Raw genomic sequence first — 27,109 nt, forward strand, 5'->3', positions numbered from 1 at the left:
TAATCTATGGACTAAACAACATTTAGGGGGTGTTTGGGAGACAAGGGCTAAACTTTAGACCCTGTCACACCGGATGTTTGGACACTAATTAGGAGTATTAAACATAGGTTAATTACAAAACTAATTGCACAACCCCTAGGCTAAATTGCGAGACGAATCTATTAAGCTTAATTAGTCCATGATTTGACAATGTGGTGCTATAGTAACCATTCGCTAATGATGGATTAATTAGGCTTAATAGATTCGTCTCACGATTTAGCCTAGGGGTTCTGCTATTAGTTTTGTAATTAGCTCATATTTAGTCCTTCTAATTAGCATTCGAATATCCGATGTGATAGGGCTAAAGTTTAGCCCCTGTCTTCCAAACACCCGACTAAAGGAACCGGCCATAGTTATGTGAATATCAGCAGATACTCAAACATTCATTTACAACTTACGCTCGTGACTACTGACGCAATTCACCTAACCCTCCTGCAGAAACAACAAACAATTGCTTTCGCGGTCAGGTGTGAAGGACTGACCAATCCTACTCCCAAAATGATTTCCTGGCATCATCTCTCCTCCCAGCCCAAGTCCCCAAGTCAAGCTATAAACAAAACCAAAATGAAAAGAGCAGAGGGAAAAAGAATTCAAAGGCAGCAGTTTAAGTCGGGATTGCCCAGCTGCTCGTGGCAATATGAAAATTCCATGTGTTTTTATCACAATTGTTTATCCTCAATCAGCACTGGCAATAAATTTCTGTGGATGGACTAGACTCTACAGGGGGACAAAAGGCCGGTCGCTGTCTTGAATCGCAGAAGCAACCAACTCGGCTGATCCCTTCGCCTTCTCTCACCCTGATGTACCATCCCCTGTCTGTGTGACTCTGCCGCTCCATCTGTTGAGCCAATAAAAGGGCGCAGGAAGAGTTCTTGCTGCCTTCTGCTTCTCCATCCAAGAAGTACTTGTGGCTTCTCCAACTGCAGAGGGACTAACTGCAGAGGATCCGTCTCCGTGTGATAGGGGCTTTCAGAGCTTTGGTTGATTGCTGGGGGACCGTTTCTTGGGGCACCTGAGTCTTGGGAGACCCGAGTCTTGGCCCCTTCCTCCTCCGCTTCCATGGGAGCTTGGGAGCTGCTGGATCTCTGCAACTGACCATGAGCCAGAGTGAGTGTTCTCCTTTTGATTTCTCATCGTTTATTTGGTGATTCTTTGATTGGCGAGTCCAAGGCGTCATCTTTGCTTCCTGGAGTTGACCTGGGTAGGGGCGAGTAGCGGCTCTTGGCTGTGCGCTCTCGATTCTTTCTGATGCTGCTAAGGGACTAATAGCAGGATGCCGTTCCTAATAAGTTTGCCTGGGAAATTTGTCCATTGATTGTTTGTTTCACCTGGGAATTGGATTCTTGGGCCCTTCTGTTTCTGCTGCGATTGATCGAATAGGGTGCCTATCAGGCTCTTTTCGAGCGTAAGGATGGGATTAAATTTTCGATTTGGGTACGAGGTAGGAACTACCGTTAGTCCGTTACAGCTGCATGTAAAGCCGGATTTCATCAAGTTTTGTTTGGTCAGTTTGGAGCAGCTCGTGTTCCATTCCAGCCAACTGGGTCTCGAATTTGTCGTTTAACTTTTGGTACAACTGCAACAAGCTTTTGGAAGCAAAAAGGATGCCCTTTTTTGGGATTTTCTTGTGTTAGGATTTCACTAACTTTATTTTGTACCATATGAATAGCAGAATAGGCAAGTCTTGGCAAGGTTTTATGTGTAGGAGGGAATAGAATTAGGTATAATAGATTGATTGTATCGCATTGAGCCTCTCGGCCGGTTTATATTGAGTACAAGGCTTGGGGGGCAAGGCTTCCCCGGATACATATAACAGTCTATGATACGTATATCTACAACTACCACATATACTCTAACATCCCCCCGCAATCACAGCGGGAGCACCGTAGACGGTGAGACTGGAGAAGAAGCCGAAGGCAAAAAGCTGATGGACTGACATCCCCTCGCAGTGATAACGTCGGTGCGGTGCAGATGCTGCGACTGGAGAGAAAACCGGCGAGTAACTCATGCAGATGATAGCCCTTTGTGCCGATGTCGAGGTAGCCGAGCAGGAGGACGAGTAGCCGTGGTCGCGAATGCCGTGCGTAGAGTAGCCATGGTCGACGTAGCAGTTGAAGTTGCCAAAGACGAGGGAGCCGTAGATGAAGCCGCGGGCGCATGAGGAGGCGCCGAGAGGATGGTGGCGCATTTAGGAAGACACCAAAGACGAAGATGGTGACGCGTCGAGGCAATTGTAGAGGGGGAGGGGGGTTGATGCCAAAGTTGATGCAGCCAGGCCGACGTAGACGACGGAGTTGGCGTAAGCTAGAGCACCGCTGGATGGCCCCAGTCACAGACCGAGTGACAGGGCGCGGAGGAGCAGGAGGTGTGGTCGGGGTGCTCGCCCGTGCGGTCGGGCACTCGCCGTTGCGGTTGGGGTGCTCGCCGACGCAGTCGGGGCGCTCGCCCGCGTGGTCGGGTCGGGCGCTCACCGGCGCGGTCAAGGCGCTCGCCGGGATAGTCAGGACGCTCGCCGGCGCGGTCGGGGCGCTCGCTGGCCCAGTCGGGGATGATGGCACGCACCAGTGTTGCCAATACTGGACGTGCGAGGTAGAGGGCACCAACCATGTGTCAGCGTCTAAGGAACCAGTAGAGAAGGCCTCCAAGGCGGTCGCAGGCGCAGAAGAACGGCGAGGTAAAAGATGCCGATGCAGCCCGCGGGTGCTGGAGTAGACGAACGAGGTGGAAATGAGACGGCGGCACTGGCGACGAGGTGGTGCTAGACGAAGCGAGGAGGTAGACCCGGACGATCTGATGCAAGGCCGGATGATCCGGATGACGCGGCGACAGAGCTCGAAGGAGATGGCAAAGAACTCGAACAGCCTGATAAAGACCATGCGCGCAAGGCACAGCGACTCGTAGTCGACAACGAGGTCGTTGATGTGGTCAGCGGCGGTGAGGATGCAACGACGAAGGAGACCACGGGTGGCGCCGCTGCTGCTCTAAGAGGCGATGCAGCGGTAGCCCTCCATACTCGGGGAAGAGGCGCGCAATACGAGGACGAACGTTACAGGAGTCGGGTGGATCACGCACATTGGCTGATCGGACCGAGTATGCGCGAGGCGAGACGACGATGGGCGAAGTCGGCGAAGGCGTCCCGATCGGTGGAGGCAACGACGAGCCGGCGGAGGTCGACATGCGGACGAAGCAGTGAGGAGGGCGGTGCACACGGGCATCCCCTAGGGCGCCGTTCATCACACTAAGCCGCACAGTCGAAGACGGGGCAGGAGCTGGTGAAGTCGACGCCGATGTCGAAGTAGAGGCGAGAGGTCGACGGGCGGTGGGCAACATAATCCCGATCTCTGATCAGGCAAAAGGAAAAGAAGACACAGTAAGAGCATCTCATGTAGAACCTCCAGGTGTACATAGGTAGAAAAGACGGAGAGGCACAAGAAAATCGCGCGCCAAAGGACGGCGGCGCAAGGTGGTGGTGAGCGCGGTGCGGGGGAACCGGTGGCGCAGGGGATGCGCGGCCGAGGGCAGCGGCGCGAGGAGCAGAGGCTCGCGGAGCAGAGGCGCGTGGCCGAGGGCGGCGGCACGAGGAGTAGAGGCGTGTGGCCGAGGTCGGCGGCGCGAGGAGCAGAGGCGCGCGGCCGAGGGTAGCGGTGACGAGGAGGGAGGATGACACTTGGGTGAGTTTCTTCACGATCTGATCTTGCGTGACAACGGAGGGCGGCGGATTAACTGGATCCGCCGCGGAGACGGAGGGCGCTGCCCCCGGCGGAGGTCATGGGCAACCTCCCCGGGGGCGTGCTAGGAGGCTGTCGAGGGGGCACGCTGGATGTGCGTCGTGAAGGACGGCTGGCGGCGCGCGGGAGGCGGGGGGACGAGCAGAAGCGGAAGGTTTGGCCTAGGATCTGAAACCCTAAACTCGTGATACCATGCAGGAGGGAATAGAATTGGGTATAATAGATTGATTGTATTGCATTGAGCCTCTCGGCCGGTTTATATTGTGTACAAGACTTGGGGGGCAAGGCTCCCCCGGATACATATGGCAGTCTATGATATGTATATCTACAACTACCAAATATGCTCTAACATTATGGTTCTGTTGGGGTTTTGAACCCATTCTAAGAAATTATTATATTTCTTAGACGAGCTTGAAATGGATTGGGTTTTTTTTTCTAACTATATATGGTATCTTTGTACTGAGAAGCAAATAATTGATTCAACTAATCATAACCCATGATGAAAAGTACATGTTAGTGCTACAACTTTATTGTGGCCTGTGGGGTTTAGCACAAATTTATTAGCACTATGCCTTGTCAGCTTATCCTGTTATTCTTTGGTTCTTTCCGTGTCTGTAGGTTTTGACATCAACGTTCTTCGCGAGGAAGCAAGGAGTAGGTGGTTAAAGCCTTCTGAAGTATACTATATCTTGCAGAATCACGAGAGGTTCCCGATCACCCATGAGGCACCAAAAAAGCCACTCAGTATAGCTGCATTCCCTTATTTGAGAAATTTCCTTTTGCATAATTGTGTAGATGCCTTGACAGCATTTTTGTTTCTTTTACAGGTGGTTCACTATTCCTTTACAATCGTCGTGTGAATCGGTATTTCCGAAGAGATGGCCACACATGGCGGAGGAAGAAGGATGGAAGAACTGTTGGGGAGGCTCATGAACGATTGAAGGTTTATTTCACATATTCTCTATAGTTTAGTTCAATGGCGGTTGTTAAATTTTTATACTGTCAATATTTGAAAACTCACAATTTTGTCAAATCACATTGTAAAGAAATTTGGGAGGGTGTTAGTCTAAGATGTTGATATGGCAAATCATTTATCATGCCAATCGCATCAACTATATTGCATTTAGTTGACTCCTATTGTGTTTGTTAGCATGCATATCGGAGAAAATGGATATCAGTGCACACATGTTCAATTACTGCATATTTTTCCATTGGATCTTTATCAAGCCTCCTCTTCAAATTGAACATTTTCTTGATGTCTTAAGAGTATGCATAACAAATTTGTCATGTCTTCAAATGTTAATATGAACATTTAGTAGACTCAAAACAAAAGAGGTGCCTTTATCTCCCTAGTTTGTTGTGGATTCATAAATTTTGGAAGGAGGTTGTTGGTCAACGTCCTCTGTCTCAGATATGACATTTTCTCATCATTGCAGGTTGGAAATGTCGATGCTCTGAGTTGCTATTATGCTCATGGTGAGCAAAATCCATGTTTCCAGAGGCGGTGTTTTTGGATGTTGGAACCGTAAGATAATCTTTCCATTTAGTTAGCTCAAAACCTTTGAAATGGATATCTATGGCCAATCTAACTTGTATGTGGTCACTGTAGTTGCAACTGTGCTGAGTTACTGTGTGTAATTTATTACTTTTATAGTATATATATTGAATTTTTTGCAAACATCTATCTGCGAAAAAGAAACAGTGGTTACAAACTTTATTTGATACAGATTCTCTATTTTCGCAGTGCATATGAGCACATTGTGCTGGTGCAGTATAGAGAGGTGGCTGAGGTATGTAACATTAACATTGACATGTTCCGTTAGAAAAAGGAGCATTCCCATGCTATACTTTTGTGCAATTTTTCTGCTGTCATTTAACATGATCATCTACTCTGCAAATAAATACTGACAGGACAGAAGATGACCTATTGAGTTCTTAGCACAGAAAATGCCACTTACCGGAATTAGTTCATGCTTTTCATTAATTGTTATCCTTTGAAAATTGCATAAAATATTTTCATTCTATTCAAAATAAATTTGTGAAAAATTAAAACTATGCTTAGAATGAATTAGATTTATTCTCACGCACTTCTACAGTAAGAGATTCTTTGATTTTATGGCTTTCTTACTTTTAATAGAGGAACTCTTACCATAAAAATTCGTGTTTTCCCCCCCACCTCCCAGGGCAGATATTATTCATCACAACTGTCGAATGGACCACCAGAATCTTTTTCATCTTTGGGATATCCAAGTGCCATCTATGGAAACCAATATCTCAGCTCTACTTCTGGCACTAGTGAGGGAAGTGAATCCCACCAGAGCTATTCTAATTTGAGCTCTATAACTGAAGTAAGTTCCTATTCTGGTAACAAAGAGTACAACAAAGATGGTGGCAGTTTACTAAGCATACCAGAGCTTGGACAGACTTGTCTGGAACAAACTACAGAAGTTTATCGGGATGATAATGATAATTCAAAAAATAAATCTGGGCTTAATGTGGCTTTGAAGAAGATAGCTGAGCAGTTAAGTTTGGGTGACGACAATGATGATGACTATATTTACTCAAATAAAGCTCAGTCTTTGGGCTTCGCTACAAATATTGAGGCTGCTGGTAAGAAGGGTTATCACATAAGCAGCCAACTAGAAAATATCTTCGTCATTCTTGCATTTATCCTAAGGAAGCAAAATTCAAAAAACAAATTATGCATGCTAGTTGTACATACCTAAGAGAGTTTATGAAAAGGATGACATGTTGACAGGATTGATATATTTATAATTGATGACTACTTTGTAATACGTAAATTTGTTGAAAGGAAAAGGAATAGTGTTAACTCTTGTACTAGAGTGAACTCTGTCAGAACTAGGATGGAGTCAACTCTTTGTGTAGTTAAGTTTCTTTCTTTTCCTTTTCTTTTATGGGGCCTATTGCAACCTTTCCTGTGACAGTGTAATGTGCAGGCGTAAAATCGTTTCTTTTTATTTTTTGTGAAACCAATATGTGATTTTATGTTGAGCATATGTATCGCTAGATATTTAATATCTCCATTCATTCCTCTGTAATTAGGTAAATAAAACATTTCTAACATTTCCGTACATGCAAATTTCATGTTGATGCCCAAGTGATGTGCCAACATGTGTCCTTCTGGCACAAGTTGTCAAAAATCATCATATTGTATATCTGAAAACTGATAGTTCAATGTTAACAAAGTCATATTTTATTTATTTATTTATTTTTGCTGCCTTATTCAGGTGACGACCAATTAAAACAAATTCAACCAGAAGGAACACAAAAAGGCTTAGGCAGGAATATAGCACCATCATGGGAAGATGTGCTGCATTCCAGTTCAGGTTTACCAACTCCATCTATATACCAGGTGAGGACATTGTAACTCAGGATTCTTCTTCTTCTTTGTAGAACACACAATTTACCCTCATTCAATTCATTACTCTTTTGGAACTTTTGAAGTTGACATGCATTCAATGTTTACTTTGAAATTGGTGTTTGGGGATAATCTTTATGCTACTAGTACATTTTGTAAATGTACTTAAAATGTCTTGTTCCTATCTTTATCAGAACTATACCTTTGTGTTCAGAAATCTCTTTGTACACTAGTACCCTCACCAAAGTGTATTAACAACTAGCATGTCTGCATAACAGTCGGATGTCCAGTATCAACAAAATTCTGAATATCATCCACCAGGAAGCCTAGACAGCAGTGATTTGCGCATACAGCTTTCTGCTGCTAAAAGATTTCTTTTAGGCCCGGAAGCCTCCATTGACTCACCATCTTCGAACTTTATGCTGAGAAACAAGGGGAACAGTGGAACTGATACTCTTTCAGCTCATGACAGTAGGCTTGAAAGCTCTCTGAACCCAGATTGGAGAACAAAAGCACCATTAATGTTTCAAAGCGATTCACAGGGCTCTGAAATAACAGAGTTGTTGTTTGATCATGGTCAGTTTGAACCCTACTCCAGAGCAGATACAAGACTTACCTTGGGACTGACGAAGCAGTTTAACATTCGAGAGATTTCTCCAGAATGGGCATTCTCCTATGAGATCACCAAGGTAAATCAAAGTTTTAGCATTTTAACACCATATCACCAACCGTTCTCATTTGTGTATGCTCCTCTCACCATCTCATCTATTCAGGTCATCATTACGGGAGAATTTCTATGTGATCCATCGAATTTATGTTGGGCAGTGATGTTTGGTGACAGTGAGGTGCCTGTTGAAATAGTTCAGCCGGGTGTCCTTCGCTGCCACACACCACTGCACAGCAGTGGAAAACTCAGAGTCTGCATTACTTCAGGGAACAGAGAAGTTTGCAGTGACTTCAAAGAATTTGAATTTCGCTCAAAACCAACCTCTTCTACTTTCTCAGACCTCACACCATCTTCTAGACCCCTGAAATCTAGTGAAGAGTTATTATTTCTTGCCAAATTTTCTAGAATGCTTTTGTCTGAGAATGGAAGCTCTGAAATTCCAGATGGTGATCCCCAATCTGCACAGTTTCCGAAACTTAGGACGAATGAAGAGCTCTGGGATAGGTTGATTGGCGAACTCAAACTAGGATGTGAAAATCCACTAAGCATGGTTGATCAAATTATGGAGGAACTGTTGAAAAGTAGACTACAACAGTGGTTATCAGTGAAGCTCAAAGGATTAAATGGAACAGCTTCTTCTCTGTCCAAGCATGAGCAGGGTATTATACACTTAATTTCTGCACTAGGCTATGAGTGGGCACTGTCTTCAGTTCTCAGTGCTGGGGTTGGTTTAAACTTTCGTGATTCGAATGGATGGACTGCACTTCATTGGGCTGCTTATTTTGGAAGGTAATTAAAATTTATATTATAGAGCTGGTAACTCCAATTTCATTTTTTTCGTGCTGCATTTTCTCCATCTTGTGTGGGAGCTTTCAGCACTGGGTACGCCCTTTATTTTCTCCATAAGAATTTTCATGGACAGAAGACATCCTTCTGTTGACTGAAGAAATATTTTCCTATTGTGTGTTATTTTTATACCATCATGCTGTTAACTTGGCAACTAAGTAGTTGCCGTTCAAAGAATCTTGAGCAGCATAAAGTATATATATTTCTTTTATTAAACTTATAAAAGTATAAATTTTCCCTCTACAAGCTTTTTCAGACCGGTACCATTAAGTATTAGGAAAATGACAAAAAAAACTATACAAGCTAGGGATTTTCAAAACCGCCCCTACATCTCAATTTGTTACAGCCGAAAACCTGCAATTTTTATAAGGTTTCATTACTCCCCCCAACCAAGTTACCATCTGATGTTACTCTAGATTAGCCTCCCATGTGCATCTAGGTACTCTATCATTGCTTAGGTGTCATGTAATCCGCATGGACTATAGCAGTGTTGCAAATAATCTTCTTCTCTTTTTCGTCTCACACATGACACATGGCATTATCATTGCATCATTTGTAAAAATCTTCCTCCTGAATTGAAATTGCAATTACCCGTGTTGAATTAAAGGGTTACCTCCTATCCATTGTGGAGCACCTAAAGTCACAATGGGGGGTTTTTGCCATTTTCTCATAAGTATTTAGGTACCTTGCTAGATTGGTAACTACTAGGTACTAGCCAATCGAAGAACCTGGAAACAATAGTACTAACAATGGTCTTAAAATAAATACAAGATCGATATGTTCATTTACAATATGTTTTGGGCGGGTACTGGACTCAGTTGTCCATAGTGCCATATATCAACATAGTGAAATGGCAGTGTTTCATTATAGTTTTTCTTCTCATTTTGCTTCAAGTGTTGGTACATTTTGCTATTGATTGGTGCGGAACTCGCAAGCTTCCTTCAAAAATAATTATTAACAAGTCCATTTGATTGCAGGGAAAAGATGGTTGCTGCACTTCTCGCTGCTGGTGCATCTGCGACGGCAGTCACCGATCCCAGTGCGCAAGACCCAGTTGGCAAAACAGCAGCTTTCCTGGCTTCTGAACGAGGGCATACAGGCCTTGCAGGTTATCTTTCAGAAGTGCTGCTAACTAGCTATCTTGCATCACTTACTATAGAAGAAAGCGATGTTTCAAAAGGATCAGCTGAAGTTGAAGCAGAGAGGGCAGTGGAAAGCATATCTCAGAGGAGTGCGCAACTGCATGGTGGCACAGAAGATGAGCTCTCAATGAAGGACTCTTTGGCAGCAGTGAGAAATGCGGCTCAAGCAGCAGCTCGCATCCAGAATGCTTTCCGTGCCTTCTCTTTCAGGAAGAGACAGCAAAAGACTGCTCGACTTAGGGATGAATATGGAATGACTCAAGAAGATATAGATGAACTTGCAGCCGCATCAAGATTGTACCACCAAGCTCATGCTTCAAGTGGCCAGTTTTATGATAAAGCAGCTGTTTCAATTCAGAAGAAATACAAAGGTTGGAAAGGGCGCAAACATTTTCTCAACATGAGAAGAAATGCGGTTAAAATACAGGTAAGGGAATCGAGAAATGTTTTATTGGATAGCCTCCATGTTGAACTCATGAGCATGATATCTGGCAAGTTTATTGTACTTTGTTTAGTCTAAAGGTCTCCCTTTGTACAGGCTCATGTAAGAGGCCATCAAGTGAGGAAGAAATACAGAACAATTGTAAGCACTGTTAGTGTGCTAGAGAAAGTGATACTTAGGTGGCGCCGGAAAGGACATGGTCTACGTGGCTTCCGAGCTGAGCAGCAACCAATGGTTGGAGCAGTAGAGGATGATGACGAGGAAGACGATGACTTTTATGATGATGAAGCGGTCAAGGTTTTCCGTCGGCAGAAGGTTGATCAGGCTGTAAAGGAGGCTGTGTCAAGAGTGTTGTCCATGGTAGACTCTACTGAAGCAAGGATGCAGTATCGTCGAATGCTTGAAGAATTTCGCCATGCAACAGTAAGAAGTTAAATGAACTTAGCAGTTTGAATCTCGTCATGTCATGTTGTCCAAGGAAACTATAGTAGCAAATATCATCTAGAAGTAAATAGTAACTTACTCGAGTAACAAATATCAAATGACTGAGGCATTAATATCTTCCAAACGGATCAGATTTATGGCACACGGTGCAAATTTCAATGTAACACTTCTAAAGTGAAAATTCCCAGCTGGATGAATAAAAGCATTTGAATCAATGAAGAACAACCAGTAGAGTGCATCTAAGTTTGCTTTCTTTTTATCCAAGTCAAATTTTCATATTATGACTAACCAGATGCTAATTGTAAATACAGGCTGAATTGGGTGGATCACATGAAGTAACATCAATATTTGACAGTGACTTAGAGTTATTAGGGATCAACAACTTCATGCTCTGAAATGCACAAGATGTAAGAAGCCTTTCAGTTTCGAAAGCTAGGGTGTGAAGTATTTAGGAGATGCGTTCAACTTGCTACTGACTAGGACCTCATGGTGGTCAGTTTGTACAGTGTTTGCCTGGCTGTTGTAGACTGCTGCTTCTATGTATTTTTACTCCCTAAATTATTTGGGAATGGCAGTTCTGTGAACACTGTATTTAGCTATTTGTAATTTTAGGGGATGTACACTTTAGTTAGTTTGGATGTTCGTTTCTCAACAAGTATACATGTGGATTGCCCTTCAAATTGCTTGTGAAACTAATATTATGCGCCACATATCTGACATTTGGGATATAACATAACATTCCTACATCTCATTGACATGTGGCTTCACATGGTACCTAGGTTGACTTAGGATCGAAAAAAAGCATTTAGTTTCCCAGCACTTCCATAAACATTAAACATTGATTGAATGCATTAGTTCACTCTTGAAGCAAAATGCTAGATTTTAAAGTTTGCCTTACCGATGAAAACCGCATCACAATTCATATGAAGTTTGCCTTACCAATAAAACTCACATCACAATTCATATAAAGTTTGCCTGACCAATAAAACTCATCACAGTTTGTTAAATTTCAGTTAAGAGGAAAGACTTTGCATTGCATATCTGCACGTGACAAGCCAAAATCCATGCTACATCTACTGTAAAAGGCTACAGAAATCTAATCTCAAGAAGATCCACAGAAGTTGAAAAGGATATGTCTGGATATGCATATATAGGGGGTGTTTGGAAGCACTCCACTCCAAATTTTTGAGCTCCACTCCACCACATTGCAGCTCCACTCCACCGACTCCAAAAAAATACCAGAGCTGTCCACATGTTTGGCAAAATGCATAGATCCAGCTCCGGAAATAGAAGATCTTGCTGTGTAAAGTCCATTATACCCATGTGAATGGGTCCCACTTGTCAATGTCCTTTACTTCTCCCCTTCTTCTCCTCTTCTCCTTTGCTCGGAGCAGGCAGGCCGCGCGGGACCGGCGGGCAGGCGGGCAGCGCGGCGCAGGGCAGGCCGCGGCGGCGCGGCGGGCGAGGGCGGGCGGCGCGCAGCGGGCCGCGGCAGCGCGCGGCGGGCCACGGCGGCGCGGCAGGTGGGGACGGGCGGGCGGCGCGGGCCGGCCGGCGCGACGGGAGCTTTTTTATTTCGCGAACCGTTACGTTGTGTAACGAGTGGCAGTGGTGGGTAAATACCCACCAACTCCACGAGGAGGTCTGTAAAGCGGATTTTTGGAGCACCTCTTGAGGTACTCCACCAAAAACGTGGATCTACCCCCTGCTCCACCTTTTTTCCTGGAGTCGGAGTTGCTGGAGCCGAACGCGTTTGGCTGCGATTTTTTTGAGTTGGTGGCATCCCTGCTCCACCTTTTTTCCTGGAGCCGGAGTTGCTGGAGCCGAACGCGTTTGGCTGCGATTTTTTTGAGTTGGTGGAGTGGAGTGATTTTTAGTGAAGTGAAGTGCTCCCAAACACCGCCATACTGTTACATCCAAAACAGCATCCGTGTCCCAACATACATTTTAGCTGCATCAATAACTTAATCCATACTTCATCGATGTTCATTTCCACTTCTAAATCCCTGCAGCAAAAATGCAGTACTTGCAATCCATTCATATCCCATCTGTTTTCCCTCCAAGAGGTCAGTAAATCAGCATGCACAATATGGCCTACACACATCCACCCCTGGTGGTCTTTCCTTTGACATTTCACACTGAGCAAGGGCTCTGCCACATTGATATGTCTGTTATTAACTCCCGGAGTTGATCCATGAGGAGCTTTACCTGTTTGTTTTTGCTTTCAATTTCCTGCATTGGACCCCATGTTAGAAAGATCAGTGTTACATGTGAAATGTATATTTGATGTTCCTAGATTAAAAAAATGCATATCAGATGTTGCCATTGAACGGATTTTACGACTTACAAATTAAAGGATGTTAATATCAATGAAATTTGAAAGTAGGTGAATGGTTAGGAATGAGATTATAGTATTCAGATCGAAAGAATAACAGAAAAAAAATGCTGGGCGATTTCTAGGTACCAGAGATGCAATACAAAATTTGAAGTAAGCCCTGTTGCATTTAAATAAACAAGAATCTTTCAGTAAAATAAACCATGCAGATGGAGAAAAATACACCACAAGCACTGACACATTTTTTTTACACTTCCATACACTGAAAAGGATGATACATCAGTATTTCCATGCTTTGTGCTTACGTATATCTCGCACAGATCAGGACATGCTGCTTGAACATATCAGGAAAAGATGGCATGGATTGCAAAGCAAGCAACAAAAAGAAGGGGGAAAAACAAACATGGACATTTGTCAGAATAAATCTGGTCCCGCCATAACAAACATGAAAAGGATGGTACATCAGTATTTTCATCCTTTGTGCTTATGAATATAGCACAAATTATGAAATGATGGTTGAACATTTCAGGAAAAAGATGGCATGGATTGCAAAGCAAGCAACGAAAAAAGGAGAAAACAAAAACATGAACATTTGTCGGAAATTCGGAATAAATCTGCACCCCCCCCCCCCAACCCACCCCACACACACGCACCACCCCAAACAAGATTTTGACAAAATCAAATACACACAGCAGTCCAACTTCAGCAGGAACATAGTAGCATAGACTAAACTTACTAGATTATTTACAAGCTAGTACCTTTCTCAAAGCAGATGCACGCTCTTCCAATCTCTCGATCTCAGCATGGTCAGCTTCTGATTCTGTTGACCCTATGTCCTGAAAAAGCATCACATCCTCAAAGAAATGTGACAAATTTCTTTTCAATCAAAAGGAGCATAACTTTTGAGAATCCATGTGGAAGAATCAACTAGTCCAACTCAATTTCGGATAGCATTTTTCTTTACTCAAATCAGAACCACCGCAGAGTGAATTCATCTGGGACACTATGAAAATAACAGTCTTGACAAATGATGCTGGTTCCAAAGCAAAGCAAGGGTACATTAAGCTTATTCCCTTTAAGGTACTCCCTATATCTAATGTGAATGACAAGTTCCAGCCAAAAAAACTGTGTATTACCGGTCAGTTCATCCTAAATAAAGGCCCATAGAGTAATCATGTGTCTTAAATAAATACCCTGATAATAGCACCCACCTTGAATCACTCAAAGGAAATATGGCACTGCTGCAGTGAAAAAAGATTGTTTTCTAGTCAGATAAAGGTTGTTTACTTGTTTTCTGTCTAACATATAACCATGTACTCCCTCCGTTTCAAATTATAGGTCGTTTTGGCTTAATTTGGGACGGAGGGAGTACATCGCAAGTTCACATGAAAATTTCATCTTTATAACTGTGTCACCAAGTAACCAGCCATTTCCTGCTGCATGACAGCACTAGCTATATCTATGGATAGCTGCCTCCATACTGTGGACACCATTATATTACTCTAGTTATTCTCATTGTAAACATCTAAAATCGTTGTTGTGATAATATTGTTTTTTTTTGGACCCCCTAAATCACAACGCTCTGATTTCACACCAAAATCCTACATTTTTCATGGCTCTATCACAGAATAATTCACCTCAAAGACTCGGGATTTTCTCCACTAGAAACATTATTTGGTCAACCAAGCTCTCACCTGCGCGCAGGATGAAACGGCGGTAATGGACGCCCGGAGTGCCGCCACGGCGGACTTGTAACGGTGCCTCGCCTCGTCGAGAGACCCGCCGGGGCCGGGCGCGCCCCCACCGTCGGCAGCGTCGGAGTCCGCAGAGTGTGGCGGCGGCGGAGTAGCGGAGTGCTGGTGCTGGGGCCCTGCGGCGGCCGCGGCAGCGGCCGCGGCGGAGACTGAGGAGGAGGACCAGAGCCCAGCGTTGCAGAGCTCGTCGTTCATGGAGACGAGGATCTGGAACGCCGCTGCGATGGTCTCCTCCAGGTGCCGCTGCCCCTCCGCCGCCAGCTCCTGCCGCCGCCGCGCCGCCTCGGAGGCCATCGGGAAGCCTCGCCGGAACCCTAGCTCGCCGCCGCTGCCGCCGATCTACTGCTGCTCCTCTCAGCTCAGTCGTAGCTGCGGCCGAAAAGCCCTCTCTGGGCCAGTCCAGAGCAAACTTGATTAACGATCCCGGACTGGACCGGACCACAGTTGGTTGGGCCGGGCCAGGACGCCCCAAGTACTCTCAGCTTTGTTTGTTGTTTGATTGACTGTGTGACAGTGTGGGGCATTCGTGTTCAACTTTTCGCCTGAAATTCCAAGAACAAGAAATGTGAAATATCTGGGCATCAAAACCAGCTGGAAATGCAGTTTATTTTGTCACATTTATCTTATATGTCAAAACCAGCTCGAAATCGGTGACATGGACTCTGCGCCAAAACCAAATCGACATATGGCAATGCCATGACCGAGCAAAACCACCTTTGAATGGTCTTGAGGGACATTTTTTGAGGTGCGCATCATATATTTCTATTTTTGAAGATCAGGGTTGAACATCAAACTTTGGCAACTGTTTATGGGTGTAAAATGAACTTTAAATATCATACTTGCACTTGATTTTAATCGTGCCAAAGCCATCCAAACTTGTTGAAGTGTTACACCATTAAGGTGTAAAATGAACTTTAAATATCATACTTGCACTTGATTTTAATCGTGCCAAAGCCATCCAAACCTGTTGAAGTGTTACACCATTAAGGAATATTCCATGTTAGCACAACAGGGACCATATCAAAGTAAATTCAAGTAAAGATGCCATTTGATTTGGTCAAAGTGAGAATAGGAGAATATTTAAATAGCCCAAACACCATGTGGAAACTAAGAACATAGTTAGGTTACTTTTATTGTAAAACTTATCTACTTTGTGCTTCAGTTTGGCTCAGCACATATGCTCGTATTTTTAGCCAATTTTTTTCCTATAAAAGATAATGTGCTCAGAGGCAGCAAGGCATACTCCCTCCGTCTCGCGAAGAGTGCCCATTTAGAAAATTTCAAACACAACAGTAGTAGTGAGAAATATCTATGTTACTCCTAATAACTAATACTAATTATGAATGAAAACCGTGCTGTGTTGTTTAGTTTTCTGGATCTTAAATAAATGCACGTGCATTGGAACTAGAGAAATAACAACAATTGATCATATGATTAGCTCTACACGCTTCTCCATACGTTTTTTTATTGGTGCGAGTGTTGATTTAATTAGATGAGATTTATTAGGAGATAAAAGAACACTCTTTTAGGACATATTTTAGAGTTTAAAAAAACACTCTTTGCGGAATGGAGGGAGTACATGAATTTCGATCTCAAATCTACTGCTGGTCCAGCCAGGGGTGGAGCCAAGTTGAAGTCCACGATGGCATAGCCCTCATTTAAAAATTTTAACCTAAACTAATCAACACTTTTTCACCATTATACGCTTCAAAAATTCTGCATACCTTTAAAGCGTGCCCACTCTTTAAGTCTTACCCATCCCTAGGTCGAATGTATTCGTATAGCACTTCCTCTGTTCCAAATTGTAAGTCATTCTAATTTTTTTTGAAAGTCAAAGAATCTTAAATTTGATCAAATTTATACAATAAAGTACTAACATTTATGATACCAAATAAGTATTATTAGATTATTCATTAAATATATTTTCATAGTATATCTATTCGGTGCCATAAATCTTTATAATCCTCTCTATAATTTTGGTCAAACATAAAATGATTTGACTTTCCAAAAAAGTTGAAATGACCTACAATTTGGAATGGAGGGAGTATATACTATGTTTTTTTAGAAGGGAGGGTGGGTGGTGTGCTAGTGTGCTACAACCACACGCACGAGGTTACCACTTACCAGTGCACACATAATTAAGTGACTCCGTTTACAAAATTGTTTAGATAGAATCTTAATATGATATTCCATACTACTACCTTTTAGCCAAAAAGTTGCGTAAACTATTCGAGTGAAAAATACTTTCCTTCCTCCTTAAGCTAGAAAAGGATGAGACGCGCTCCTTTTGCTTTCCAACTTCCAAGTTGTGATTTGAGAGGATCTTAGGTGTGAGGGGGCTGATCAGAGCTGGACAGTTTACTACTTCCTCCGTTTCAAATCGTAGATCATTTTGGCTCTTCTAGATTTATATATATTATTATTCATAATCTAAATGCGTAATAATATATATGAATAAAAAAATAAAACGACTTATAAACGGAAGAAGTAGGTGGCAATCACCTAACCAGGGGAAATGCTCCTGCCTCGGTGCTGACTCACCTGTGCACATGTCAGTTCTGTCCCAAAAAAGAAGGTTCGATGATGGTGTTTGTGCTATTTGGAAATCAAGCACCATGCTGACCATGAATACGAAAGCTCGACTGCCATGTTGTCCACAACCGTTTGGATTTGTGCACACATGGCGAGCTCCAAACTGGCGACGTTTCTGTTTTCCCATCGTAAGAATACACGTCAAGAATGCCATCGTTTTCGTCGCCTTTGCTTTCGCGTGCCACCCGAGGCGGGAAGAATAATCACGTACCATATACTATACATGCACAGTTCGCCTTATTAGAAGGAGGGGTTATCAGTGAACAAGCACCAACTGTCCAGCCACGACGACATCGTCGGCCGAACTCCTGGCGTCAGTGACCACTCCATCACCACCGGCAGTGCCCCTCGCGTTACGCGTGTGCATCGCCCCTTGTAGATTGTTTTATCTGTCCTCTTCTTCTTTGCGTCAGCAGCAGTGTTTTATCGAGCTTCAAATTTTACAGTTTTTTATCAATAATTTATCTAATATTTTTTTATTATTTAATATAAATTTGATGTAATCAAATCTACTCTTCAATTATTATAATTTGAAAGATCATGTCATATCACATCACGCTTATAAACATGGACTGAGGAATAATTTAGAAGAATTTATTTATTTATTTATTCGTCAGCCTTCACTCATTCAGGTTTAGCCGGTCTAGTTAGCATCTACGCTAGCTTGACCCCAGCTACCAGCCAAGCCCGTCACCCCATTGCTTGTTGCTTCTCGGCTCGCCATTGAAAATCTCGCCCCAGCTCCAGCAAAAAAGGGAATTGAAGGAAAAAAACATCTTGTCGAAGAAACGCAAGCTGCTACTAGCTCATCTCGCTCTCGCCATGGGAAAGGTGGCGGAGAGGCTGAGGGCCTTCTCGAGGAACCGATGGCTGGTGCTGGTGGCGTCAATGTGGGTGCAGTCCGTGTCCGGCGTCGGGTACCTCTTCGGCGCCATCTCGCCGGTGCTCAAGTCCACGCTCGGCTACAACCAGCGGCAGGTGGCGGCGCTCGCCGTCGCCAAGAACCTCGGCGGCTACGTCGGCGTCGTCGCCGGCACGCTCCCGGCGAATATGCCGCCGTGGTTGATGCTGCTCATGGGCGCCGCGCAGAACCTCCTCGGCTACGGCTGGCTCTGGCTCATCGTCGCCGGCATCGCGCCGCCGCTGCCCCTCTCCATGGTGAGCTGCATCCTCTCGCTTTTGGTTCTTCAGTTTTGCTCTTTCGTGGAAATTGGGAAACAACCTCTTAATCGATAGAATGATACTATTATGATCTTCCTATCTCGATCTTTCGTCCTCGTTTTGTTCGTACGAAAAAGAAGCTTTGATGGTGGATTGGTGGTGTTTGGGCTATTTGAAAATCAAGTACCAAGCTGATCTGAAAGCTCAAGTGCTTTCTCCAAACCATTTAACTTCTGTTCACACATGGCAAGCTCCGAACTGGACTGAGATAAGTAATTAATTAAACTGGCCGGCTGAGTGTCACTGCAATGATGACGTATAGGTATATTCCTTTTTGTTACTGTCGCTGTTAGTATTAGGTTGTGTATTGTCCTTGTCACTTAATTACTACATTGAGTCGTATACAAACCTCCTGTTTTCACGGTTGTGTCAACAAATTCTAATGACTAATCACCTAGAAGGACAGCTACATATTGCTATATTTGTCTTTTTTTTTTGAAACGAGATTCCTATATTTTGTCAATATTCAAGCTGTTCTTTTTTTTTTTGAAAAAGAATATTCAAGGTGATGTGTTGCATCATGAAATTACACATTTGCAGTTTTAGTACTTCAGTTCGCATGCTGTAGTGTATTAGTTACTAGCACATTCTTTTTGTCTCCCTGCATGTTGTTGCCAAGGTGTTGAAGTTTGACTTTCCACTACGGGAAACACTTAATTTGCCGAGTGCCAAAGGCACTCGGCGAAGATCAAAAACACTCGGCAACGGCTTTGCCGAGTGTTACACTCGGCATATAGCACACGGCAAATATTATGTTGGCAAACATCACTTTGCCGAGCGTCAAAACTCGTGCACTCGGCAAACATTTTGCCGACGGCCAAAAAACACTCGGCGAAACGACACACTCGGCGAAAGTGGCTTTGACGGCGTCGAGGCTAACGGCAGCTTTGCCGAGTGCCAGACGGCAGGCACTCAGCAAACTCGACAACTTTGCCGACGGCCAGCACACGGCAAAAACTGCCTGTTTGCCGAGTGCCCGCACACGGCAAAAACTGTCTGTTTGCCGAGTGCCAGCACACGACAAAGACGCCCTGTTTGCCGAGTGTCGTGGTCCTGACACTTGGCAAAGAAGTGCCCTTTTGCCGAGTGTTAAGGCAAAAACACTCGGCAAACAGGTGGCGCCTGGTGGTGGAACAGACCACTTTACCGAGTGTTAAAGCCAAAACACTCGGCAAAGGCTCCTCTTTGCCGAGTGTAACACTCGGCAAAGTGGTCAGTACCCCCTTTTTTTTTCCCATTTTGTCACGTATAACAGACCCCTCTCAATTCACAATACACATCATCACAGGCATTTGTAATAAACAATCACATGCATAATTCACAACCACCATTAGAAGCATTATTCATAAATATCACAAGCATAATCCAACATAAGTACGAAACAATCCATAAATCCAAGTTCAAGTCACAATTTAGTTTCAACCAAGTTCACAACCAAGTCTAGTTCCGTGGAGGCCAAGGAGACCACTGCGACAAATCTTGATCTTCATTATTCGAAGCCGCCGATTGATTTTGCACATAGGATATAACATTCTGAGCTAACATCTAAAGTTGTCAAAATTAAAGTATCCAATCTTAAGCATAATGTGTCAAGTGACTCACAGAAGTAGTTGTGGGTGGCTGAGGCGGAGGGAACAACATCGGACAAGTCCGTTATAAGCTACCCTGAGATTTCATTTTTAGACAATGCAGTTTAAGCATGATAATATTTCAAGCATGATAATATTTCAAATATTTAGGTATTGCAGATAATACTCAGTTTAATCAACTCACCTTAGTGCCGGGACCAGGGGCGGCGCGTCGGGGCCGGCCGGGGGCTGGCCGGGGGCCGGTTGGGGGTTGGGGCCGGCTGGGGGCGGCCGGGGGCGGCTGCGGGGGCCGGCGCGGTGGCCGGCCGGAGCGGGGGGCAGCCGGGGGCGGCGCGGGGGCCGACGCGGGGTGGGCCGGCGGCGGCGCGGGGGGCCAGCGGGGGTTCGGCGGGCGGCACGAGCGGCGCGAGCGGGCGGCGCGTGCGGTGCGTGTGGGTGTGCGGGTGTGTGCGTGAGTTGGGGGCCGGCTTAGTGTCCAGTCTTTGCCGAGTGCCCCTGATCTAGCACTGGGCAAAGGCATTTTTTAATTTTTTTTCGGAGTTTCCAGCCTTTGCCGAGTGCTAGATCAGAGGCACTCAGCAAAGGCTTTTTTTTCCCCCGGATTTTGGACCGTCGCTGAGACGTGGACCCGCGGAGAGGTTTGCTGAATGTCCTAGGGATGACACTCGGCAAACCACTGCTTTGCCGAGTGCCTCATTGCGACACTCGGTAAATCAGTAGTTATATTCCATATGCAAACTACTATTTTAGTAATTAAAAGTATGTAAATTTTGCAAAAACCTTGTCAAATTCACTAAACATTGCGTATTTCATTTTTTAAGTAATATTATTCCATCATTTCATGGATTTATAGCTCATATTGAATTTATATCTATTAAATTTATATACTTGCAATTAATAAATAAAAATTATCAAACGGATCCGAAAAATTTCCAAAATTTGACATGAACCAATCTATGTTCTCTATGGCCTATAAAAATAAATTTGAACTCAATGACAAATTCAAGTATCGATTCAACTCAAAAACTTACCGGATGCTTCCAATTTCTACGAATCCTCTCCGTAGATGCTTCGAATTCTAAGCATCATATGTCAAAATTTATGCGAAATCTTCTCAATTTTTTACCACAGCCTCTGCATATGAAATCATAGCATCTTGGAAAATCTCGTGATTTTCAAACTTCGTTTGTATTTTTGAGAATTAAAAAATCATTCGGCCACACGTTCGTAATCGTGTTTCCTTAACAAAATGTTCGAAATTTCTTTTCATTTCCCGGATGAGACCTCAATTTGGACTCACTAACATGAATATGATTTTTCCACTCATATTATTCCATTATTCCAATCACCTGCAGTTCAAATTTGACTTAAATCAACAAATTACTCTAAATAAAATTAATTCATTAAATATAGCAAACAGGTCAATAAATAGTCCACCTTCTAACATGCAGTGCCAAATGTCATATGTGGGGAGTATAAAAAGTTTGGAGGATGGAGGAGGGAAAAAATGTTTTAGTTTTGCTAAGTGTGTCAAAAAACACTCGGCAAACCTTCATATTTGCCGAGTGCCCATCAAAACACTCGGCAAATATTGATGTTTGCCGAGTGTCGCACTTAACACTCGGCAAATATTGATCTTTGCCGAGTGTCGACAGGGGACACTTGGCAAACAACTAACGTCCGGCACACCCCCTAACAGACGCCGCACGTGCTGGTCACGTGCTTAAGGGGTTGTCGAGTGTCTTTTATTTGCCGAGTGTCCCCCGTGAGTTTGCTGAGTGTTTTTTTTTGCACTCGGCAAATAGTATTTTCGCTGAGTGTAATATGTTTGCCGAGTGTTGTCACGGATACACTCGGCAAACACGGCCTTTGCCGAGTGCCCGCAATAATGCACTCGGCGAACAAGTTACACTCGGCAACTTTAGTATTTCCCGTAGTGTTCTGAGCTTAACTTGATGTACTTATCCAAATTATGTACATAGTGACTCAATTCAATATATTTCCGTGAAAACCGTGTGTACTATATTAAACCAGTGGCAAAACTGTACTATAGCCAAATCATGGACTGACACCTTCTCCAGTAAACGGTTATTTTATTCAAATAATTTGCCTGATCACCAAAGCAAGAAGCATGCGGGGAAATATAAGATCTAGAGAATCAAGAATGATTTGGTCAAGTAATCAAGAATGATAGATAGTCCATTCATTTTTGCTTGCCTTCCTCAACTGTTTTCTTGTAAAATGTACTCTATGTAAAAATACTTCACGGCTTGGGCAAGGCACGGTTTCCAATTAGTATATTAGATTTTATTTATAAATCTATGACCATTATTTTTATGAAATTATTTTTCATGAAGAATCTAAAGGTACGATTTTTATGCTTTAAAACCAAACATTTTTAAAGTTATTGCCTTGCTGGTGTTTAAAATTTTACAAGTTTGACCTTGCGTTATCCAAAACGCGGAGTACATAAGAACAATAAGAACTCGAATTCTTATTGATACTGGAACTCAGAGCATAGGAGGGAAAGTCGATTTATGGATGGAATCAAATACGCAGTATTTACAGAAAAGAGTCTTCGTTTTACGACCTTAGGAAGGAGTACTCGAGGCTGGCAACGGGTAAAACCCGCGCGGATATACGAACCACAAACCCGCACCCGCGACAATATATCCGTGCCCGCGCCCACGCCCGCCACCTGCCACGGGCAGCACTATGCGCTCGCGCCCGCTATCCGCGGGCATATTTTGCCCATGGGCATGCCCGCATATCCGCCAGAAGTATAAATGGATGACATTTAACATATAAATAGATCACAACGTTCATAATCTCAATTCATCACAATCACAAATCACACAACACAGTTCAATAGTTCACCAATCACCACGGTCCACACATTCAACAATACAGTACAGGACTACAGGCTTACCATACAACTAATACAAGTACACATTGTTCAACTGCAAAGTCTTCCAAGTGATGCAAATAAACAAGACATGGACAGGTAATTAGTCGGAATCCGCTCTAGTGATGCAAGATCTTCTTCATTGTCTTCAAGGCATGACCAAAAGCTATTGAACCTTCCATCACCCTCATCTACATCCAAGTTCAAACATTAGTAGCTGCAGTATACAATCCATGTATTAATGAAAAGAATTCATTGTAAATGCACATTTTTATACCTTTGAGACTGTGACGAAGCCAACTTTGGCTGCACATCAAAGCTTCCAACATTTTAGGAGTAAGACGACTGCGATGCTCACTTAAAACCCTCCCACTAGTACTGAAAGCCGATTCAGAAGCTACTGTGGTGATTGAAATAGCCAAAATGTCACGAGCAATTAGCCTCAAAGTAGGATAACGAGCTCCCTCCAACTTCCACCAGCCTAGGATATCAAAATAATCATTCTCATCATGAGGAAGAGTTTCCTCTTCTAAGTAGCGATCAATCTCATTCTTACTTCTAACAAAGCTTGTAGTTTTCTTATTTGCAGTAAGGGTTTTAAATATGGACAACACAGCAGCTGCACTAACTGTAGAAGGGGCACCAGCAAAGGATGTAGCCACATTGTCTTGGTCTGTCACATGATAATGTTTCATTAAACTAGTAAGCAATTCCTGGGCCAAATTCTAGTGCTTTCGTGTGTTGGCTCTAAATTTGCGCCAACAAAATGATTACACAGCCTAAATTATTGTCAGATGGCATTAAACTATTATTAAATCGAGGTACCGATTTAAATATAAAGGATCACACTATTTTTGATGAAGAACACAATTTTCCTAACCAAAGAGATAGGTGAAAAGACCATCTTGTCCTCAGCTAACGCCATCTCAAATACATTAGGAACATTAGACATGGACAAAAGATTAGCTAAAGATAGTTTTATTGAAGATCAATCTAGAACAAACGAGGCAAAACGGTCTAGAAAGTCTCAAAACAGCTTGCATTTAGTATCATACAGTGAAAGAGACCATGGCTGACGTACACTTGTGATTAAAGTGGGCAAGACAATGAATGTGCGCAAACAATTCGCATCCATCATTCGGACACATTTATTAGCTTGGCATGCTGACTTGGTGACACGTGACAGAAGTCACGCAGGATCCACGTGTCAGGGTCCATCTTCATCCTCTGTCGCGCAATTCTCTGCCCCCCTCTCTCCCGTCTCCTCCCACTGTCGCCGCCGATGCTGCCGCCGGCCACTGCGGACGTGCTCGGGCAGATCCTGCTGGCGTGCCAGTCCTTACTCCGGTCACGCCGGTCTACGCCACGGCGCGACCTAGGGATTGGGATGAGCGGGCGGCGGCTTCTCCGGGGCTGCCGGCCGGGACCTGCGGCTGTGGCTGGTCGGCCGCCGGCTGCTGTCCCGGAGTTTCTTTTGTTTGGAATCGATGATGGTGCGTTTCAGTTCGCACTACTTAATTTCGATATCATATTCCCTGTATTTGCTCCGATCTGTGAGGCCCTGATGAATCAGAGCTTCGATAAGTTCCCCTCCTCCAAAATGAGATTTGCCGAATTCGATCCAACGCTTTCTTTCTTACCCTGCGTATTATGAATGTATCTACTTTTCCAATTTGCATTGCATGTTTGCATTTTTAGAAAATCAAGAGAAAGCAAATGGAATAGAATGCCATGGACTTCTAACTACGTCAAGAAAATTGGGTACCTTTTACTGTTCCGCTAGTGTTCATTTCACCATCTCCCCACGCTCAAATGAATGGAGCAAAATTACGGAACTTTGACTAGTAATTTGGTTTTATTTCCAGCAGCTAATTATAACACTTCATTTTTCTTTGTTATTCAGATGTGTGTTCTCATATTTGTTGGAAACAACAGCGCGACATACTTCAACACGCATTCACTCGTAACATGCATCCTGAACTTCCCAACGAGCAGGGGGCCAATGGTGGGCATCCTGAAAGGATTTCTGGGCCTGACCAGCGCTATTTTGACGCAAATCTACGCTGTGATGCACACAACAGACCAGACTAAACTTGTCTTGACGGTTGCGGTCGGACCGGCATTGGTCGCCATTGCCATGATGTTTGTTATCAGGCCTGTCGGTGGTCACAAGCAGGCACGCCCGTCTGACAAGAAGAGCTTCATGTTCGTCTACACCATCTGCTTGCTCCTCGCCTTTTATCTCGCCGTTGTCAAGCTAGCCCAAGATTTCATGAAACTGAGCGACAATGTGGTTAATATTCTCACAGTGATTCTGTTCGTCCTCCTTATTTCACCAATTGCAATCCCGTTGGCCTTGACGATAATGTCGAAAGCTGAAAATCCAATTGAAGAGGCTCTCCTGTCTGAACCATTGACGCAAGAGGCAAGCACTTCGCAAGAAGAGGAAGATCAACCGCATGCCATTTTAAGCGAAGTAGAAGAGAAGTCTAAGGACATTGATTCGTTGCCTCCATTTGAAAGGAGGAACAGCGGACCACACCTGGGGGACAACTTCACCATGATGCAGGCACTGGTGAAGGCTGACTTTTGGCTTATTTGGATATCGTTCTTGCTTGGGTCAGGATCAGGGCTGACAGTTATGGACAATCTTGGTCAGATGAGCCAGGCAGTTGGATTCAAAGATGCGCATATCTTCGTGTCATTGGTGAGCATATGGAACTTCCTTGGTCGTGTTGGAGGTGGCTACTTCTCTGAGATCATTGTCAGGTATCAACACTGTAATACCTATGTTATGGTCATACATCCACAGTTTTGGAACTTAATTGCTTTACCTTTGTTCTCATCCTGTCTGGCTATTCTTTTAATCAGGGAGCGTGGATACCCAAGGCACACAGCACTGGCAATTGCACAGATCCTGATTGCTGCTGCACATTTCCTATTTGCCATGGCTTGGCCTGGAACCATGTACATCGGGACCTTCCTGGTCGGACTCGGATACGGAGCTCATTGGGCAATCGTGCCAGCTGCTGTCTCTGAACTCTTCGGCGTAAAACATTTTGGCGCCATGTACAATTTTCTTGCAATGGGAAACCCCACAGGATCATTCATCTTCTCAGGCCTTATTACCAGTACCCTGTATGACTATGAAGCTGAGAAACAAGCTCACCAACATCAGATTAAGTGCGAAGGCCCCGTCTGCTTCTTCGTCAGCTCATTGATAATGTCAGTGCTCTGCATTGTTGGAGCTGGATTGAGCCTCATCGTTGTTCACAGGACCAGACGGGTTTACGCTGACCTCTATCGGTCTGTCCACACATGAAATCTTCATGGATAAAGATGCCAAATCCTCATGTTTGCTTTTCTATGAACCGTATATCCATGGCCCCCCGAAAGAACTTGCATATATCACATATCCGCAAAGTTAAATTTATCTGTAAATTATTACTCACATTGTTTGTTTTTAATAGTATTAGGGTTTGGAAATTATACTTTGAGTATAGATTGCTCTTATGGTACATTATCAGCTACTACAAAAATCTATATATTTCATATCGAAAGATATTTGAAATGAAATATATCGATGCAACTTTTATGTAGTAGTATTGTATACAATTTGACTAATTGTTGGTCAAAGTTTATAAAGTTTGATTATTTTGAAACGGAGGGAGGAGTAAATGTTCCAGAGCTTGCAATCGTAGTAACTTACAAGGGCTGTGTGCGGTGTGCCAGATGGTGTGTGTGTGTGTGTAGTTCTTGCTTGGTCTCTGAATTCTGGCACTTTATATTCATCTATTGATGGTGCTTCTTCTGTAACTTGTGACTGTATTTTCCTTGGTTCTGCCAATTTGAGCTTAACAGTAAGTTTGATGCTACTTGTTTGTGATAAGTACTCTCTTCCTCGGCTACATGAATTGCTTCGTGCATAGCTTTCGTCTATCCCGCTGTAGATATTCTGGTAACACAGCAGATACTAGTATTGTCAGGCAGGCTGAGGCTGCCCCTCCCTATCCGAAACCAATGGCC

The 27,109-nt window shown here is 43.8% G+C and overlaps 3 protein-coding genes across 6 annotated transcripts; 2 read left to right on the forward strand and 1 right to left on the reverse strand.

The window, feature by feature from the left end:
• The first annotated feature begins 785 nt into the window (after positions 1–785).
• LOC117863411 (calmodulin-binding transcription activator 4) lies at positions 786–11,367 on the forward strand. Of its 3 annotated transcripts, XM_034747102.2 has the most exons (13): positions 786–1,146; positions 4,386–4,511; positions 4,595–4,710; positions 5,204–5,292; positions 5,512–5,557; positions 5,951–6,115; positions 6,191–6,377; positions 7,016–7,140; positions 7,425–7,835; positions 7,920–8,602; positions 9,637–10,228; positions 10,340–10,666; positions 10,999–11,367. In XM_034747102.2, the coding sequence occupies exons 1-13, from the start codon at positions 1,137–1,139 to the stop codon at positions 11,080–11,082; spliced, it is 2,961 nt and encodes a 986-aa protein (XP_034602993.1). In that variant the 5' UTR covers positions 786–1,136; the 3' UTR covers positions 11,083–11,367. The 3 variants fall into 3 exon arrangements, with proteins under 3 accessions (XP_034602993.1, XP_034602992.1, XP_034602995.2); XM_034747101.2 differs by having other exon boundaries at positions 788–1,146; positions 5,951–6,377; XM_034747104.2 differs by lacking the exons at positions 786–1,146; positions 4,386–4,511; positions 4,595–4,710; positions 5,204–5,292 and having other exon boundaries at positions 5,516–5,557; positions 5,956–6,377.
• A 1,207-nt stretch (positions 11,368–12,574) lies between these two features.
• On the reverse strand, positions 12,575–15,185 carry LOC117863412 (mediator of RNA polymerase II transcription subunit 30). Its single transcript, XM_034747105.2, has 3 exons — positions 14,717–15,185; positions 13,781–13,858; positions 12,575–12,919 (listed from the first exon to the last, which is right to left on the reverse strand). Exons 1-3 carry the CDS (start codon positions 15,068–15,070, stop codon positions 12,821–12,823), a joined length of 531 nt encoding a protein of 176 aa, XP_034602996.1. The 5' UTR covers positions 15,071–15,185; the 3' UTR covers positions 12,575–12,820.
• A 2,814-nt stretch (positions 15,186–17,999) lies between these two features.
• On the forward strand, positions 18,000–26,745 carry LOC117865660 (protein NUCLEAR FUSION DEFECTIVE 4). Of its 2 annotated transcripts, none has more exons than XM_034749888.2 (3): positions 18,000–18,526; positions 24,987–25,852; positions 25,955–26,745. In XM_034749888.2, exons 1-3 carry the CDS (start codon positions 18,191–18,193, stop codon positions 26,403–26,405), a joined length of 1,653 nt encoding a protein of 550 aa, XP_034605779.1. In that variant the 5' UTR covers positions 18,000–18,190; the 3' UTR covers positions 26,406–26,745. The 2 variants fall into 2 exon arrangements, with proteins under 2 accessions (XP_034605779.1, XP_034605780.1); XM_034749889.2 differs by lacking the exon at positions 18,000–18,526 and adding an exon at positions 24,295–24,576.
• Positions 26,746–27,109: the final 364 nt, after the last annotated feature.

This window comes from Setaria viridis, chromosome 7 (genome assembly GCF_005286985.2).
Source record: "Setaria viridis chromosome 7, Setaria_viridis_v4.0, whole genome shotgun sequence".
Taxonomy (NCBI): Eukaryota; Viridiplantae; Streptophyta; class Magnoliopsida; order Poales; family Poaceae; genus Setaria; species Setaria viridis.

Excerpts from the sequence above, each read along its gene's own strand:
- LOC117863411 (XM_034747101.2), top strand. Across the intron at positions 4,512-4,594 it reads GGCACCAAAAAAGCCACTCA|GTGGTTCACTATTCCTTTAC; the intron begins GTATAGCTGCAT and ends TTTCTTTTACAG. Across the intron at positions 5,558-5,950 it reads AGTATAGAGAGGTGGCTGAG|GGCAGATATTATTCATCACA; the intron begins GTATGTAACATT and ends CCCACCTCCCAG.
- LOC117865660 (XM_034749888.2), top strand. The coding sequence starts at position 18,191 with ATGGGAAAGGTGGCGGAGAGGCTGAGGGCCTTCTCGAGGAACCGATGG. Across the intron at positions 18,527-24,986 it reads CGCCGCTGCCCCTCTCCATG|ATGTGTGTTCTCATATTTGT; the intron begins GTGAGCTGCATC and ends TTTGTTATTCAG. Across the intron at positions 25,853-25,954 it reads TTCTCTGAGATCATTGTCAG|GGAGCGTGGATACCCAAGGC; the intron begins GTATCAACACTG and ends TCTTTTAATCAG.
- LOC117863412 (XM_034747105.2), bottom strand. The coding sequence starts at position 15,070 with ATGGCCTCCGAGGCGGCGCGGCGGCGGCAGGAGCTGGCGGCGGAGGGG. Across the intron at positions 13,859-14,716 it reads CCGTTTCATCCTGCGCGCAG|GACATAGGGTCAACAGAATC; the intron begins GTGAGAGCTTGG and ends ATGCTTTTTCAG. Across the intron at positions 12,920-13,780 it reads GTGCATCTGCTTTGAGAAAG|GAAATTGAAAGCAAAAACAA; the intron begins GTACTAGCTTGT and ends GGTCCAATGCAG.